We start from the raw sequence: 20,085 nt of genomic DNA on the forward strand, positions 1-20,085 counted from the left end.
ATGTCAAGCATTAGCATATATTTGTCTAGTACAATTTTGAAAATAGGAATTATTACGCACACCCAGATGGGCAAAATACATTGCTGAATTGTAACACAGATTATGTTTTACTGTGCCTTTACAATACATACCTGTGTGTTACTATCTTTACTATACATGCCTCCTGTGGTTTGATTATTCCACCGAGTTGATGATGAGGCTGCTTTCAGATACTTGAGGAGGTTGTTGTTGACCCCCGTCTTGTCACAGTGTTATTGTGCTTTTGTTTTCCTGTTGCCTGGGCCCTAATTTTATCACCAGAAGGTTGGAGAGTCAAGCATCTCCTGTGTCTTCACTGAAGGTTGTGATGCGTGTGTGTGTGTGTGTAAGAGAGGGAGAGAGGAAGTGTGTGTGTGTGTGTGAGAGAGGGAGAGAGGGAGAGAGGAAGTGTGTCTGTGTGTGTGTGTGTGTGTGTGCACGCTCGCATTATTGTGTGTTAGAGACCATCTACCAGGTGCATAGGATTAGGCTCTTGGCAGCCATTCAAAAGTTATTAAATCAGCGTTTTGCTTAATTGCTAATGAACTCAACTGGGCTTACTTTGTGCACTGCACTTGAGTCCGAGCCAGGTCTTTGTGGGGTTATTAGAGGTTGTGTTGTAAGTCATTGGGATCATGCTAACTACGGTGAAATTTAATTCGGTGGCAGTCCAATTGAATGGCAAGTACATGTCCTTCAAGGTGTAATATTTCAAAGGTATCAATCTGCTAACCATGTTGAATAGGTCATGTTTATCTTGTGAGGTGGTTAGCATACAAGATTTGCTGTTGTCCTAGGTTTGAATTAGACATTGACTGTTGGATGTATTAATGGATTGAACCAATGTTAACCCACTCACTAATAATTTGATACTTGTTGGGTTTCCATCATTGGTCATTCACTTTGCGAATGCCTATCACCCCTAAAACAAGTTTTAATTCTAATGTTTTCATTTGATTTCATTTCGATAGGAAATAATGAAAGTCGACTATCTACAGAACGTGCCTTCATCAGACGCAACCAGAAGCTACACCTTCACCAGCAATGAGGGGAAGCGCTGTGTGGCATGGAAACGCTACGATGGGTCTATGTATTTCACTGCAGAGCCTGAAGAGTGAGTATGCCTCAGCATTACTATAGGATGTTCCCATACTACAGTATTTTAAGTACACCATGAAGGAGTAATCACCTGACCATGGATCTGTTTACTGAAAGTTTCATAGCTAACATAGCACTTAACTCCTCTTCAATACCCAGCCCCACATCAGCAAGGGAGTAACAATTGTCAAATCAATGTTTGATGGTCAATCGTCTGTGAACTGAAAAAACGGAACTAACAAAATGTGCCAGATTAGGTACTTTGCTCTTCTACGAGTGTGAAAGTGTTTGTCTGTTTGCAAATGTCTATGTTCTATTCTTTGCATCACTTGTTACTGAATACAACTCAAGTAGAGAACCTGTGCTTCATTTTCTCTATTCTCTTTGAGGCTGGTTGACCCAGTCGTCAAAGCCATTAAGGGTGGTGCTGTGGGTGCTCTGACGGAGATGGTGAAGACTGGGAGAAACCTGACGGAGAGGAATAAATTGGGGTGGCTACCTCTGCACGAGGCTGCAACCCACGGGAAGAAGGAATGCCTTGATATCTTACTGGAAGGTGAGCCACGAAGTCTTCGGATTGCGCCAATCCCCACACCCTATGAAATATCAATACTATTTTTGGAATTCCTGTTGCATCTGTTTTTAGAACCCTTCAACCAGGCATTGAATGTAAATAAATTAGCACTAGTGTCGAAAGAGACCTTTTAACTCACAATACTTACTGCATTAATTTCAAAACCACTTCTTGCTGTATACCTATGAGGGATAGGCTAGCGATAATGTATGAAGGTTTAAAGTTTGCAGTGTTTATCAAGTGCCATGCCAGGTATTTGACTTGACACGGTCTGATTTCATAAAATCTCCTCAATTCTGCATTGTCTAAATGTCTAAATTAGTTTTTCACTATCAATGCCATGTGATTCTTAAACAACCAACATTTAAAACTGTCATTATGATCACACTTGCAACTGCTAATCCTGTCCTGTCATTGAATCCAGCCCATCCTGAGGTGATTAACAGGCGCACGCTGAAGGACCAGACTCCTCTCTTCCTAGCTGTGGTGGCTGAACATGTGGCCTGTGTCCAGTGCCTGCTGGAGAAAGGAGCTAACCCCGTCATCGCCGACAAGGACAGGGAAACCCCTCTATATAAAGGTAACATACCTATGCACAAAGGAGACCCGCATGCCATTCTTTGAGACAATGGTTGCAAGTTTGGGTAATGTGAAGTTATAAAGTCACATACCCTAAACGTACGGTGTCCATATTAGGACAGCCTCAATCTAGCTCAGTTTGTTTTTTAACATTCAGATTTATAGCCATAGGATGATCGAGCTATATTCAACAACACATGTTCACTGTTTCTCTCCCACTCTCTAACAATCCATCCATATGTCCCATTCAAAGCTTGCGAGGGAGAGAATGTTGAGATGGTGGCAATGCTTTTGGGCTTCGGGGCCGGGGTGAACAAGCATTGTATTCTGGGCTGGACCGCCCTCCATGAGGCTGTGATCCGCAACAACGTGGAGATATGTGAGCTTCTGATGAGGGCAGGGGCCAAGCTCAGTCCAGTCAACATGTACGGTATCACTCCCCTGTTCGCTGCAGCCCAGACCGGACATGTTGAGGTCCTGAACTTCCTCATCACCAACGGTAACCAGTATGCTGGCTTGGACGTGGAAGTGAGCTGATTTGGTCAAGTGCAGATAAAAGCTTTTGTCATCAGCTTTATTAGATATGTGACTTCTATCATATTCCAGGTTGAATTTATTATATATATACAGTGGGGGAAAAAAGTATTTAGTCAGCCACCAATTGTGCAAGTTCTCCCACTTAAAAAGATGAGAGAGGCCTGTACTTTTCATCATAGGTACACGTCAACTATGACAGACAAAATGAGAAAGAAAATTCCAGAAAATCACATTGTAGGATTTTTAATGAATTTATTTGCAAATTATGGTGGAAAATAACTATTTGGTCAATAACAAAAGTTTCTCAATACTTTGTTATATACCCTTTGTTGGCAATGACACAGGTCAAACGTTTTCTGTAAGTCTTCACAAGGTTTTCACACACTGTTGCTGGTATTTTGGCCCATTCCTCCATGCAGATCTCCTCTAGAGCAGTGATGTTTTGGGGCTGTCGCTGGGCAACACGGACTTTCAACTCCCTCCAAAGATTTTCTATGGGGTTGAGATCTGGAGACTGGCTAGGCCACTCCAGGACCTTGAAATGCTTCTTACGAAGCCACTCCTTCATTGCCCGGGCGGTGTGTTTGGGATCATTGTCATGCTGAAAGACCCAGCCACGTTTCATCTTCAATGCCCTTGCTGATGGAAGGAGGTTTTCATTCAAAATCTCACGATACATGGCCCCATTCATTCTTTCCTTTACACGGATCAGTCGTCCTGGTCCCTTTGCAGAAAAACAGCCCCAAAGCATGATGTTTCCACCCCCATGCTTCACAGTAGGTATGGTGTTCTTTGGATGCAACTCAGCATTCTTTGTCCTCCAAACACGACGAGTTGAGTTTTTACCAAAAAGTTATATTTTGGTTTCATCTGACCATATGACATTCTCCCAATCCTCTTCTGGATCATCCAAATGCACTCTAGCAAACTTCAGACGGGCCTGGACATGTACTGGCTTAAGCAGGGGGACACGTCTGGCACTGCAGGATTTGAGTCCCTGGCGGCGTAGTGTGTTACTGATGGTAGGCTTTGTTACTTTGGTCCCAGCTCAAATCCCAGCTGAGGTTGTGGACAGGTGTCTTTTATACTGATAACAAGTTCAAACAGGTGCCATTAATACAGGTAACGAGTGGAGGACAGAGGAGCCTCTTAAAGAAGAAGTTACAGGTCTGTGAGAGCCAGAAATATTGCTTGTTTGTAGGTGACCAAATACGTATTCATTAAAAATCCTACAATGTGATTTTCTGGATTTTTTTTTCTCAATTTGTCTGTCATAGTTGACGTGTACCTATGATGAAAATTACAGGCCTCTCTCATCTTTTTAAGTGGGAGAACTTGCACAATTGGTGGCTGACTAAATACTTTTTTCCCCACTGTATATATATATATATTTTTTTTTATAGTGTTTTTTCTCCCGCAAGACAGTGTGATTGTGTTAATTAAACCGAATGTCATGCCGCTGAAGTCGTACATCCTAAATGCTAAAGAATGTCCTTAGAAACTGTTTCATGTAAAATGTTTATGTGGGCCCTTTGATGATACAGGTGCAGACGTTAACAGCCAGGCGAACGATGGGGCCACGCCGCTCTATGAAGCCTGTAAGAACGGACATGGGGAGATCGTGGAGGTCCTGCTGTATCAGAAAGCAGACGCCAACAAACCCACTAAAGCTGGACTTCTGCCCATTCATATTGCCGCCCAACGTGGATATGATGAGTAGGTATAAATATCATACATTCTCATACAATAACAACATTTTTATGACAATATGAATGGATTTGATGACAATGAAATCTTAATTCAAAGTAAAGGTTTGCATTCTCGTCTCCATTCTCACTTTATGGTGTTATGTGTAACGTAACTAAAGTTAGGGAGGAAAGACCACACCTGAAACATTTACATCTCCTCCCCTCTCGACAGTCCCGTTTTACCTTCATTCATGTTAAGTGTCATTGTGGACAGTGGTGTAAAGTAGTTAAGTAAAAACAATTTTAATTACTACTTTGTTATTTACATTTTTGACAACTTTTACTTTTACTCCACCTCATTCCTAAAGAAAATAATGTACTTTTTACGCCATACATTTTCTCTGACTCCGAAAAGTACTAGTTACATTTTTTATGCTTAGCAGGACAGTAAAATGGTCCAATTCACACACTTATCAAGAGATTTTCCCAGGCCATCCCTACTGCCTCTGATCTGGCAGACTCACTAAACACAAATGCTTTGTTTGTAAATTATGTCTGAGTGTTGGAGTGTGTCCCTGGCTATCCGTAAATGAAAAAAATACAATAATTGTGCCGTCAGGTTTGCTTAATATAAGGAATTTGAAATTATTTATACTTTTACTTTTGATACATAAGTATATTTTAGCAATTACATTTACTTTTGATACTTAAGTATATTTAAAATCAAAAGTTTTTAACTTTTACTCAAGTGATATTTTCCTGGGTGACTTTCACTTTTACTTGAGTCTTTATCTATTAAGATTTCTTTACTTACACTCAAGTATGACAATTTGGTACTTTTTCCACCACTGATTGTGGATAAAAGCGCTGCTGTTGGCACTTTTATTATGCAATTTATTTAATTAAGTATTGTCCAGGGTCACTCTGTGATGAGTGTGATGAAAGGAGTCAGGCACAGGAGGGTAATCACAGAATACAGAGTTCCTTCGTTGACACATAAATGCGCTCAAATAGCGATCAACGAAACAGGCACAGGGGAAACTCTCATCCCTGGCAAATACACTGTAACGGTAGAATCCAATAATACATAGGCACAGGGGAAAATCTACCCTAGCAACAAAATGTACGAGTAGCTCCACCGAGCTATACTACTCTCACAACTAACAATCACCCACAAGGACAAGGGGGCAGAGGGAACACTTATACACAAACTAATGAGGGGATTAGAACCATGTGTTTGTGATTAACAAGACAAGACAAATGTGATTGGGGCGGCAGTGGTTAGTAAGCCAGTGACGACGAACGCCGAAGCCTGCCCGAACAAGGAGGGGAGGCAGCCTCGGCCGAAGTCGTGACAGTACCCCCCCATTGACGCGCAGCTCCAGCAGCGCGCCGACCCCGGCCTCGGGGACAGCCAGGAGGACGTGGAGCAGGGCGAGCCAGATGGCGACGCTGGAAATCCCGCAACAGGGAGGGATCGAGGATATCCCTCTCCGGGACCCAGCACCGTTCCTCCGGACCGTACCCCTCCCACTCCACGAGGTACTGAAGGCCCCCCACCCGACGCCTCGAATCCAGGATGGAGCAGACAGAGTACGCCGGGGCCCCCTCGATGTCCAGAGGAGGTGGAGGAATCTCCCGCACCTCAGACTCCTGGAGCGGACCAACTACCACCGGCCTAAGGAGAGACACATGAAACGAGGGGTTAATACGGTAATCAGGGGGAAGTAATAACCTATACGTGACCTTGTTGATTCTCCTCAGGACTTTGAATGGCACCACAAACCATGGGCTCAGCTTCCGGCAGGGCAGGCAGAGGGGCAGATTCTGGGTCGAGAGCCAGACCCGATCCCCCGGTATGAAGACCGGGGCCACACTGCGGTGACGGTCAGCGTTGGCCTACGTCTCCTCCGCGCACCGAAACCAGTCATCCACCGCAGGAGCCTCGGTCTGGCTCTGGTGCCACGGTGCCAGAACCGGTTGGTAAGATATCCTGGATGGATGGGAGCACGGTCCCAGTGATGTACTGGGCCGATTTCACCACCCGCTGGAGGGCCTTGCGGTTGTGGACTGAGCAATTCCCGTACCAGACCGTGATGCAATCGGTCAGGAAGATCTCGATGATGCAGCGGTAGTATTTGGAGAGGACCCGTGGTGGCATGCCACATTTCTTCAGCCACCTTTTGCGTCTTCTTGACAAGAGTGGTGGTGTTGTTGGTCCATGACAAGCTACATCCACCTCCACCCATTTTGCCCACTGCCCGACGACACCACCCTCACGAGGGATGACGTTCCCTGCCGCCTCCACTGCCTGATATTCATTCCACCACCACCAACTCGGCCGCAGCCCCTGAATCCTCAGAATCGGCCACAAAAGACTTCAACCTGGTCTCCACAGCTTACGACCTTGCATTCGAAGCAGCCTTCACATTCACAAAGGGAAAATCTTCCTTCCAATCTCCTGGGCATGGCTGCTGCCACCACCAAGGCTTCAGCCTTCCCTCCCTCTCTCCATCCCCTGCCTATCCCAGCTCTGGCTCAGGGATGGATGCTCTCTCTGCCCCTACAGACATTGTTTTCCATATCCAAACAATGCTACACAAAAAACATTCTTCCTCAGTAATTCTTCTAACTACAAGATCCGAGCTCAAGATTACGCCATAATTTTTACCACCAAATGCTGTAAGAGGACTGCTCTTCCTCTTTCTGCGTCACCTCTATTCCCATCTCAGCTCAGACATTTACCATCCATATCATCTACCCCCGACCTCTGGACACTCAGGCCATCAGAACTACTATCTATCCATTCAAACCATCAAGCCCTCTGACACGTTCATGCCGCTCTGTTCTCGGACGTCTCGGGAGTCCTGACCCTTCCTCTTTGGGGATTAACTCTGGGCCGAGAGGCAGAGACCACCAGGACTTCCACCCCAACACTTTCTTCATCTCCCCCTCCCGATCCTTTGATGACCAAGCAACCAACATCCTGAACCTGAATTATCAATCTCCTTCAACCATCATGAACCATCAATCTCCTTCAACCATCCTGTATCATCAAGCTCCATCAACCATCCTGAATCATCAAGCTCCTTCAACCATCATGAACCATCAAGCTCCTTCAACCATCCTGAACCATCAAGCTCCATCAACCATCCTGAACCATCAAGATCCTTCAACAATCCTGAACTTTCAAGATCCTTCCACCATCCCGATCTATCAAGATCCTTCAACCATCCTGAACCATCAAGCTTCTTCAACCATCCCAAACTGTCACGCTCCTTCAGTCATCCAGAGTCGTCCTCTCAATAATGCGACACCACCTCTCACGATGCCTACCAAGAAGCTTTAATTCTACAACCACCTAACAATCATCCAACCTCATTCCAAGCTCGAGCTCATGCCTGCATGACGTCATTCTGCATTCATACCTTGTAACCTTTTCCTGCATTAAAATATCTCAAACATATTTATGTTGATGATGTGGTCTGTACCTACAGTAGTGAACCAAAAGTTATTGTTAGACAAAGCAGAATGTGCTGTAGACCTTCACCTAACCACACTAGGATTCTTTGGACCTCTTCCCTAATCTCCTATCCCGTCGACTATTCCCTATGCTTTCTCTATCCAGGATTGTGTCCAGACTGATCCAAGTCACCAGCAAGTCCAGAGTGCGACTCAGTGGCATCAGTCCCCTCCACCTGGCCGCCGAACACAACAAAGACAACACCCTGGAGGTTCTGATCGAGGCAGACTTCGACGTCAATGCCAAGCTGTCCACCGACCGCTCTTCCATATACCAGGATCGACGAACCACTGCACTCTATTTCGCAGTCACCAACAGCAACGTTGATGCTGCCGCCATGCTTCTTAAGGCTGGCGCCAACCCCAACCTGGACATCTTCAACCCGCTACTGGTGGCCGTTAGGCAGGGTTGTGTCCAGATGATGTGCTTACTGGTGGAGCACAGGGCAGACGTCAATGTTAAAATCCCAACTCACCCCACCTCGTTCCCGGCAAGTGTCATGTTCTGTATGAAGTATCTGTCTCTGCTCAAGTACCTCATGGACAACGGCTGTGACGCCCTATCCTGTTTCAAGTGTGAGCATGGCACCAAACCACACCCACCGATGAGGAATGTATACAAGGATGACCTGGGTCTCTGCCACGAGGAGCCCGGTGTGCAGGTAGGTGGGATTAGCAGAAAGATTATGGTTATTTTTTGGTCTGCGAGAAAATATGTTTGGGCAAGTGTTTTTGTGGCAAGAGTCAGAACAGGAAATTACGTGCTAAGTGGTTGGTTGGGGGTGGTCGATGTGGGAATGTCAATAGTTTGAATCCAGGCACATTTGGTTTTTTACTGTTTTTGTTTTCTAACCCTTACCTTAACCACTCACTCGCACGCTAAAGTATAACCTTCCCCTAACCACTCACCAGCATGCCTCAACTTAACCTGTTGCCCTTGCATGTAAATATCTGTCGTTTTGGGATTCAGAGATTATGAGCGATTCTCAGGCTCTTATAATTCTGCGTTTGTTGTGAGATCAAGTTGGCCACTGGTTTATTTAAATTTGGTGGTAACAGTAACCACTGCACTGGCCCCCCAAAACCAGAGACTAGGGAGCAGTTTTACCACAGAATTAAAATAACTCAATTGCCGTTAGATTTGCGACATCTTGTGGCTTTATGGTTCTAAATGCATTATGTATAGCATTACGTGATTCCTTTTTCTACTCTACTGTCAGTTCTGTGACATTATCTCCAGTCCCTCAATACGTCATTGGGCAGGACCCATCATAGATGCACTTCTAGACTACGTGGGTAATGTACAGCTGTGCTCCAGACTCACTGAACATCTGGACAGCTACGAGGACTGGGCCTGTATCAAGGAGAAATCGAGTGAGTACCTTTTTCATCAGGGTCCAACTCTGTATAAACAGGTTAGATATATTTACACAAGTTTGCAACAACCTTCAAATGTGTCAAAAAGGACATTTAAGGGTGACATTTTCCTAAAGTTCCCCCTCGCGGAAATTGTTTAAGCAAAGTTACAACATAAATCGCGCTGCAGATTATAATTTCACTTAGCTCACAGCGCAGGTGGCTTTGCAACAGGACAATGTTGCCCTAAGACATTTCCTAGTGAGTACAGGATTTTCCGTCTTCCATTTGCTTTTATAACACTGTACCTAAACATTTTCTTATGGAGAACCTATAGTTGTGCATGCCAATCCTTTATTCAACAGTGCCCCCACGGAGCCTTATGCAGTTGTGCAGGCTGAAGATCCGACAACAGGTGGGAGTCCACAGACTGAGGCAGATCAGCACCTTACCCCTAGCAGGAAGACTTGTCAACTTCCTAAACCATGAGGAGTGATCCATAGCACAATAAGGACACTGGCATGGAATTCAATACTGCAGAGTTGTTAACATTCTCTTTATGCATGTGATTGTGTTTGGATAAAGGTGAATTCCATAAGATTACATGCAGCTAATTGTAATAAAGGATTGACAAAGCTCATCATATGAGTTTACCACATCCTGAATCAATGCAGATTTAATCCTTATTCTTTTACATTTTGGTTTACACACAAACGTTTAGGAAACTATGTGGTAAGCCACCGAACGTTCCAAACAAACCCCACATACAAAGAAAATGGATTGAAGGAGCATGACAGATCTGGCATTCTATTTCAATGCAGAACGTGTCATCCGGACTTGTTTGAACAGGAAATCTTGCATTTTGTTACAATGGTGCTCTCACTTGATTTCACCCTTGATGAAAATATAAAATGTAAAATGTAATGAAAAATGGTATTTTAACCTTGGTGCTTTTTATTTCTTCAAGTAGAAGTGAATAATATACGTACTGTATGGAGTGAAACTTATATTCAATAGTTATTGTGTGAATGCACATACCTAATAAGCTACCACATTTATTTGTCTATCCATGTTACCTACACAGTGTCACATTATAAATTCGATTTTTGTTGTGTTATTCATAACTTACTGTTGAATGTCTTGCAGCTTTAAGACTTTTGGTGTAATCAACCTCGTGAAGTTACATAAGAGGGTTTTGATATTCATAGAAAGTAAATTAACTATACTTCCAATAAACTACATCCACACAAAGTCAGACTAACACACGCATACATACCCCTTAAGCTCTGTAGCCCCCTCTCCATTCCATTTTCACAACAGAGCCCAGTGTTTTGAACACAACACTTCCTGTGCACTTTGACCCCCAGCACTTTCAAGTCCCCTGCACCTGCCTCCCCTAGCCAGTGTCTCTCAGAAGGTCAAAGGGACTATGAGGCTCACAGTGGATGAAAGCAGCGGCGGATATGCTGGCTTTGCATATCATTGTGTTCCCCCATGAGGACGGCTAAAAATAAATGGGCCACTATAACCACCACCTGCTAGAAGAGGCCGGAGTGCTAGTTCAGGGTCAGATATTATCTTTAATCCCGATGGTTAAAGTTAGGATTTGCAGTTGGGTAATCTGATCCTAGAACTGTGGTTAAAGGAGACTTCTACCTCGCGCGAGTGAGTTTTTGGTACTGCTGGGGAGCACAGAAGGGGTAGTTCTGAGCTCTCTCTAGACCAGAACCAGTAAGAGAATCTATAAGAACAGAGTTTGTCAACCACTGTCCTGGGTTCCCAATGAGTATGCAGGTTTATGGAAGGGGATTGCCAGTTCAAATCCCAGGTCTGATGGGGAACATCAGGCAGGATGTGATCAGCTTCCCTCATACTAACCCTTTCTTAGGGCTAAAAAGCAAAACAGATCTGAGATCTGTAGACTTGGACCACTTCATTGTATAACCCCAGGAGGGACCGCATCACAAATGTCACAGCGTGAATGGTTGGAGCATAGTGCTTATGACACTAGGGTCAGGGTTATGGGTCTGAAAATAATTGTGGTTAGCCTTGTACTGCTTTGTAAATTATTATGTATGGATTATGAATGTGTTATGAAGTCGTTATGTTGGTACCCTTCAATAAAGTGTTACCCAATATGGAATACAGTATGTGTTAACTTTAAATCACTTTGGATTAAAGTTTCTGCTAAATTACCATATTATATTCTTACTAAGGGTCATGAATTCCCAGGTAACACCACTCATTCACTACACTAGGGCTGCCCACACCTCTTCCTGGAGATCTACCATCCTACAGGTTTTCAGAACAACCCTAATTTAGCACAATTCTACATATTAGCTGCTCACCATGATCTTAGCTAGCTGAATCAGGTATGTTAGGTTAGGGTTGGACTGAAAACCTACAGGACGCTAGATCTCCAGGAAGAGGGTTGGACAGCTCTGCTACACCAAGGGAAAACAAAACCCCATGTAGACCTTACTGACCATCTACACGCCACTAGGTGGTAATATAGCTCCACTGCATTGCACAGAGACCAGCAGGAGCATTCAAACTGCTAACTAACAGAACAATATTCTGTCTTATATCTGCAAGTTGTGTTGACATTTAAATTGTTCCTTTTTCCTGCTGCTATCTTGATCTATGTTTTAGAAATTAACAATTGGTATGATGGAGTACATAGGCCTAGACCATTCTGAAAAGATTGCATTCTTGAATGACATTTAAGCGTTTACACCTCGTCAAATTAACTATTAATTAAGCCTTTGACAATGTCATTTTAACAATTTTTATAACATAAGGGCACTGGAACAAATAAAACCAAATCAAATGCAACTTTATTTAGGGCTCTATTCAAACCGCAATGCAGATATTCAGTGTTACAGCATGATTGAGATGTAAAGGTTCCAGCGTTGGCGGAGACTACATTCACAGCAAATGCTGCAGATGCCAGCTCAATAGGAAATGACCTTTAAATGTCTAGCTCCCTATCTGTAATGATTCAGCGATACAGATTGAATAGGGCCCTTAAGGAGCATTTAAACATATCTACACACTTTACAGTAAAATAAACAAAATAAAAAAGATTTGCTTTTAAACCAAAACAAACTGTTTTATAGTAAGAAATACAGAAAAAATATATAATAAACGACGCAAGACGAAAGAAGAAAGCTTGTTTTGGTTCAATTAGCCAGATGAGGAAACTCCTTTTGGCACTCGGTTCAACTGGCCAATCATCTCACAATTCCAACTGTAGGCTACAGTCCCTTGTTGTGTCCCAAATGGCACCCTATTCCCTCTATAGTGCACTATACAGTCGTGGTCAAATTTTTTGAGAATGACACAAGTATTGGCCTTCACAAAGTTCGCTGCTTCAGTGTTATGAGATATTTTTGTCAGATGTTACTATGGTATACTGAAGTATAATTACAAGCATTCCATAACTGTCAAAGGCTTTTATTGACAATTGCATTACGTTTATGCAAAGAGTCAATATTTGCAGTGTTGAGCCTTCTTTTTCAAGACCTCTGCAATCCGCCCTGGCATGCTGTCAATTAACTTCTGGGCCACATCCTGACTGATGGCAGCCCATTCTTGCATAATCAATGCTTGGAGTTTGTCAGAATTTGTGGGTTTTTGTTTGTCCACCCGCCTCTTGAGGATCGACCACAAGTTCTCAATGGGATTAAGGTCTGGGGAGTTTCCTGGCCATGGACCCAAAATGTGGATGTTTTGTTTCCCAAGCCACTTAGTTATCACTTTTGCCTTATAGCAAGGTGCTCCATCATGCTGGAAAAGGCATTGGTCGTCACCAAACTGTTCTTGGATGGTTGGGAGAAGTTGCTCTTGGAGGATGTGTTGGTACCATTCTTTATTCATGGCTGTGTTCTTAGGCAGAAATGTGAGTGAGACCTCTCCCTTGGCTGAGAAGCAACCCCACACATGAATGGTCTCAGGATGCTTTACTGTTGGCATGACACATGACTGATGGTAGCGCTCACCTTGTCTTCTCCGGACAAGGTGTTTTCTGGATGCCCCAAACAATCGGAAAAATTACTTTACCCCAGTCCTCAGCAGTCCACCTTTTGCAGAATATCAGTCTGTCCCTGATGTTTTCCTGGAGAGAAGTGGCTTCTTTGTTGCCCTTCTTGACACCAGGCCATCCTCCAAAAGTATTCTCCTCAATGTGCGTGCAGATGCACTCACACCTGCCTGCTGCCATTCCTGAGCAAGCTCTGCACTGGTGGTGCCCTGATCCTGCAGCTGAATCAACTTTAGGAGATGGTCCTGGCGCTTGCTGGACTTTCTTGGGCGCCCTGACGCCTTCTTCACAACAATTGAACCTCTCTCCTTGAAGTTCTTGATGATCCGATAAATGGTTGATTTAGGTGCAATCTTACTAGCAGCAATATCCTTGCCTGTGAAGCCCTTTTTGTGCAAAGCAATGATGACGGCACGTGTTTCCTTGTAGGTAACATTTACATTTTAGTCATTTAGCAGACGCTCTTATCCAGAGCGACTTACAGGAGCAATTAGGGTTAAGTGCCTTGCTTAAGGGCACATCGACAGATTTTTCACCTAGTCGGCTCGGGGATTAGAACCAGCGACCTTTCGGTTACTGGCACAACACTCTTACCCACTAAGCTACCTGCCGCCCCAACCATGGTAACCATGGTTAACCGAGGAAGAACAATGATTTCAAGCACCACCCTCCTTTTAAAGCTTCCAGTCTGTTATTCTAACTCAATCAGCATGACAGAGTGATCTCCAGCCTTGTCCTCGTCAACACTCTCACCTGTGTTAACGAGAGAATCACTGACATGATGGCAGCTGGTCCTTTTGTGGCAGGGCTGAAATGCAGTGGAAAGGTTTTTTGGGGATTAAGTTAATTTTCATGGCAAAGAGGGACTTTGCAATTAATTGCAATTAATTTGATCACTCTTCATGACATTCTGGAGTATATGCAAATTGCCATCATCAAAACTGAGGCAGCAGACTTTGTGAAAATTAGTATTTGTGTCATTCTCAAAACTTTTGACCACGACTGTAGGCCTAACTCCCAGTTGCCATTTGGGACTCAATCCCAACTCCCATTCAGGCACTTGTGAAATTGGACTGTGTCAGAGAGGTCAAGAAAGAACATGAATTATCTCCAAACCAGTGGTTGGGACGAGGCTGGGTTTATTGCCCTTTGTTTTGGGAAAAAGTCTGGAGTGGACAATTAAAAAGTGCTGACCAAAGGCGGTCCACTGCAGGGTAGTTGATCACATTCTCCTGAGGGACAACAACAACAACACTGTTGTACAGGCCTGACTGTTTTAGTAGGAAAATTGTTTTGTTGGGAATACACAGTTGTCTATGTCAGATTACAACAGCTCTAGGATTCCTTTTCAGCTCAAGGACCAGTGAATTATGGTTACACTTTCAATGAGCCACTCTTTTTGTAATATATTAAACATTATACATACTGAAGAGTTGATATGGAATGCGCCCAAAACGGCATCCTTTTCCCTTTAGAGTGCACTTACTCTGACCAGGGCCCACAGTCCCCACCTCGAGGACAAAATATTTTCGTGGCCCCTCTCTTGGTAGAGGAGAGAGAAAAATGCAGCTTTAATGTTAATGTCCTTCAATTTTACAAATTTTTCCATGGGGCAGAGAGAACATTTTGCAGTAAACATTTTTATTTCATTCGATTCTACTCATTTTACCATGGGATGGAGAAAATGTGCGTAATCTGTGTATACAGTAGGTAGATGAGCCTCTGATCTTATCTGTAGGGGGCCTCATTGAACTCACGGCCCCAACTGTTCGCCACCTCCGTCACACAATTCCCCTGTCAGCCACACATGATGGAGGGAATATTCTGCACCCCTGTCTCTTTCTCGCTTTCTCACACATGTCCTTTTAAAAGAACAACGGATGACACGTGAATTGACAAAATGGGAGCTTTCTCTTCTTACACTCAGGAAAACCCCTCCTTTCTGCATGTTTTTTTAAGTTTTTGCCGTCTTTTGTTTAAATATGGATGCCGACCTCTGTTGGTCGGGGTGTGTGGTGGACTTGGGGCGGCAAAGGGACCCCCTGTCAGTTGTGACTGCTCTGTGGTAGAGTGAGGTAGTGTGGACTGTCAGACTCTGAAGAGTGGCCCGACACCCATTTGACTTATTCACTGACCCGGGCCAATGGCCCACTGCTTCCACACTGTCAATCACAGGAAGGAGAAATAAGCCATGTATTTTGAGCTACCAAGGCTCTCTCACAAACACGTACTGTATGTATTAGGTATATATACACATAAGCATACATGCTGATGTGAACATTCAAATCCAATACTATAGAGTTCAAATTTGAATACACACCTTGTGTGGGAATGTGTCACGTGACATCATAATGATGTAATTTGCTGGTTGTAAACTATTTTGGGGGTTTCTTTTGCAATCAGCTGTCACACCCTGACTCAGGGGACTCGTATATGTTGAGTCAGGGTGTGTATATTCTTTGTTATGTAGTATTTTCTATGTGGGTTCTAGTATGTGTATTTCTATGTTGGCCGGTGTGGTTCCCAATCAGAGGCAGCTGTCGCTCGTTGTCTCTGATTGGGGACCATACTTAGGCAGCCTATTGGCACTGTGTAGTTGTGGGATCTTGTTCCGTGTGAGGTATGTTGTTTGTGTACCTTGGACTTCACGTGTCGTTAGTTTGTTGTTTTGTCGTTGTTTATTCGGTTCAAATAAACATGTACCGTAATTTTCGGACTATAAGCCGCGCCTTTTTTCCAATTTTTCGACCCTGCGGCTTATATATAACGGTGCGGCTAATCTATGGATTTTTACAGCTAACGGCCACTAGAAGACCTCCTAAATCTATGGATTTTACAGGTTACAGTCCACCAACTATAACTCTATGGGCTCTATGACCGGTCCTCGCCCCCCACCTTTAAGCGGCGGGCTCCAGCAGGAAAAGCTGGAGGCCGGAAAAGAGTGAGACAGGTAGCGCGCAAAAGTAAAAGTGGAACCGAGAGTGGTACGAGAGACAGAACGAGACAGAACGAGAGCAAGACAGACAGACATTACGAGAGCGAGACAGTTTGTCTCTTTCCCGACAATCCCCTCTGTGCACGAACCCTTACATATGGTAATTAAACATTAAAACACCTGCGGCTTATAGTCCAGTGCGGCTTATATATGTACACATCATTCAATATCATTCAATTTAGCTGCTGCGGCTTATACTCCGGTGCGCCTTATAGTGCGGAAAATACGGTATGCATATCACGCTGCGCCTTGGTCTGACCCGTCTATGAACGAACGTGACACCAGCTAAAGATGTATTTTCATGATGACTAAGTTCCAGTTCTCTGCCCCTTCCACTTGGAACAAGCTACAAAAGAACATGAAATTACAGGAGCTTGTCTCTTTGAATGAGTTTAAAGGTAGGGTAAAAACTATGGTTTACAATGAAGTAGGGGGCTGTCTATGTTTTGACCCCTAGATGCACCGCACCTCCCCAAAGTACCTTGCCTGCTCAATGTGTAAATTGATATTTTTCAACTGTGGTGCTTTGTGTTTTATGTTGTAAATGTGTGCTGCTATTTTAGCCAGGTCTCTCTTGTAAAATAAGTTTTTAATCTCAAAAAGACTAACCTGATAAAATGTAAAGGTTAAATAAAACATTCTAGTTGTTATCTGGTCAGAGAACCATATTACAAAATATGTAATTTTCTTGTTGCAAAAAAGATGTTTACAAAACATCCTGTTACAACTTTGACATCATTGCAGCCATTTTTACCCACTGCGGCTGGGAACAGAAAAACTGAAATTGAAAAAGTAGTGATTTCATCCTGCACTGAAGACTGGAAGACTAAACATGTAAACACTCCCCATATTGATGTGAAATAACAAACAAACTCTTCAGCCACAACACCCCACATGAAAGAAATACTATAGTATATTTATTTACTATAGTATTCACTGGAGTGCTATAGCAGACTTTACTGTAGTATTCATTATGTTGTTTTTGCAGACATTACTGTAGTATTCTATAGTGTATATATATATGCAGTTTACTATTTTATAAATACTGTTGTATTTCTGTAATTTTTGCAGTCATTACGATAGTATTTCCTAAAGTGATTTTGATAAATCTTCTTTGACATAGAAGTGGGGGCTTTCTCCTCGAGGAACCCTACTGAATAAATACTAGTGATGTTACGTTTGATTTCGGAGCTCCGAGGAATGCGTAGAAGCAGCTAACTTTGAAGCAGTGTGCTGATGGGTGTATCACTTTATCGGAAGTATGTCATCAATGACATCAAAGCTTTTTTTTAAATATGCAAATTAAATCCTGCACTATTCATATAGTTTAAAAAAACAAGTATTTTTGTGGACACTGTTGTGTTTTTTCGGACTTTACTTTTGTATTTACAACAGTATTTTTTTCCGGATAATACTCTAATATTTACTATAGTATTCTACAGTATACTACAAAATTAAATGGTAACTACTACACATGATCGAAGGATACTACAGTGTGTGGTATAGTATTCTACAGTATAATACAGTTAACTACCTAATTATATAGTAAGTACTGTAGTATTCTATAGTAAACTGTAGTATTGTTTCATGTGGGACAGTCTGGGGATGGCTTAAAGTGCTATTTGCTGAAGTTGTTGTTAAAGTTGTTATTGTTGTTGACAACTCACCATGACCAATAAGATGACCACAACAAACGTTAGCACATTTCTTTTGGTCGGGAACTAGGGGACTGGGATCACACAGATATCCTGCAGATTATTTTGAAAGGGAAATTACTTCATGGCCATGCTTCAAAGGGGGAAAAGTGGCTATAACATCATCATTTGTAAGTCAGTGGAGGTTCCTCCAGGTAGGAAATTGAGGGTGGTTCTCCTCAGCCCCCACTGAAGTGCGTACATTATACTGTACACACACAGACCATCATGCATGTACACACACTCACTCACACACACACACACACACTAGAGACCCACACACTAGAGACCCACACCGCACTCGATCTACGAACTACTACACCATGAGTCGTGCTATTCCAGCTTCTCACAAATGTGAAGGTGTTGTATTTGGACTTAATCCATATTCAAAGTGAAATGCCCACGTCAGGACATCCTTCCCCTCCTTTTTGGAGCTTCTTTAGATACCTCCCATCTTAGTCTGGAGCTATTTCAGTTCGGTCATCCAGACGACTAGACGAGGGTCTCCCTCTCCCTGCTTCGCTCAGCTCATTTAAAGGCTGTCACTTTCCCTTTGGTTCCTGCGCCCCTCCAGCCTCCCTGGCAGTGTGACCACTGCATGAGTGTTCAAAATGGCCCAGACCGTCTAATTGCATTATCCTCAAATGGCACATCTGAGTCGAAGAGGTTGGAGCATGGTTCAGAGCATTGCTCATTTGCATTCCTGTGGTCGCTCTTGGAATCTACTGTACCCCCCCATCCCTCCCTTCCTCCCTCTATCCCCACTTGCACAGAGTTTGTGCACTGAATGTGTTACTTATGTGGTGATGACTTCAGCTTTGGTCTTATGCAGTACATCACGTGTGCATGGTCTGTTTCACCTGATATCAGATATGTGTGGATCATGCATTTCTGACCTGTATGACAAAGGTCGGTAAATAAAAGTCCTACTTCCTGGGTATTATACATTTGTTCCTATTTCCTACTCTGGTATTGGCTGACTTAGCATAAGTCCATGCAATACATGGGTGGGACCTAAATCTGAAATCCTACTCAAAATCAGTCCTTGGCAAAAAGTTGGCTTTCATTTTAGAGGGATCCTGGCACACACACACACACACTCACACACTCACACACACAAACACACACACACACACACTTTTGATTGGCATGCAGACTCGCAGCTGTCAGTTTAATTGACCTGTGGCGGCCTGTGATAACAAACCATCTTCTTGCCGAAGGCAGCCACATGATTGACAGCGAAGCTATCCTTCCACTGAGGAAGGAGCTGCGGGTATCACCGAGCAATCCATCAGCACTCCACGTCTTTTGGGGGAAAGCCACCACGACTAATGAGGACGTGAATATTAAGTCTGGGGTTGGCTCACGTTGTTGACACTTTGCTGATAGGACGCTTGATTTGTTGTGCAAGGCGCAAAGCAGAAACACTGGCTTGGTATAATTCAAAACTGCATTGCTGTCTTCCATTGATTTGACACATTGTTATAGAAAAAATCCTTTACATCTAAGAATTCTTGAAGAATTTATTTGCAGGTTTTGACCGAAGGCGCGTTGGAGGAAGGAGTATGTTTTGGTTAAGACCCTTGGAAGTAAGAACATGGAATGTGCCATTTCCCACAGCATAAAACTGTTCTTTCAAATCTAAACGTATACAGTCAAGTCCCCTGTTCACCCTGCTGAAAAATACAGCATAGACCAGCATACAGTGCATTCGGAAATTATTCAGAACCCTTCCCTTTTTCCACATTTTGCTACGTTACAGTCTTATTCTAAAAATGATTAAATAAACATTTTTCCTCATCAATCTACACACAATACCCCATAATGACGAAGCAATTTTTTTTGAAAATGTATTACTAATTAAAAACAGAAATACCTTATTTACAAAAGTATTCAGACCCTTTGCTATAAGACTCGAAATTGAGCTTAGGTGCATCCTGTTTTCATTGATAATCCTTAAGATGTTTCTACAACTTGATTGG

At 43.3% G+C, this 20,085-nt stretch overlaps 1 protein-coding gene across 1 annotated transcript; it reads left to right on the forward strand.

Annotated features, from left to right (window-relative positions):
- Window positions 1-995: 995 nt before the first annotated feature.
- LOC311108200 (ankyrin repeat and SOCS box protein 2-like) lies at window positions 996-9,868 on the forward strand (the record flags this gene model as incomplete). The annotated part of the gene is made up of 8 exons (XM_084150821.1): window positions 996-1,132; window positions 1,506-1,672; window positions 2,115-2,270; window positions 2,523-2,768; window positions 4,351-4,522; window positions 8,123-8,678; window positions 9,237-9,390; window positions 9,738-9,868. The coding sequence occupies 8 exons, from the start codon at window positions 996-998 to the stop codon at window positions 9,866-9,868; spliced, it is 1,719 nt and encodes a 572-aa protein (XP_084006947.1).
- Window positions 9,869-20,085: the final 10,217 nt, after the last annotated feature.

Source organism: Coregonus lavaretus (assembly GCF_964263955.1).
Source record: "Coregonus lavaretus genome assembly, chromosome: 33".
NCBI lineage: Eukaryota > Metazoa > Chordata > Actinopteri > Salmoniformes > Salmonidae > Coregonus > Coregonus lavaretus.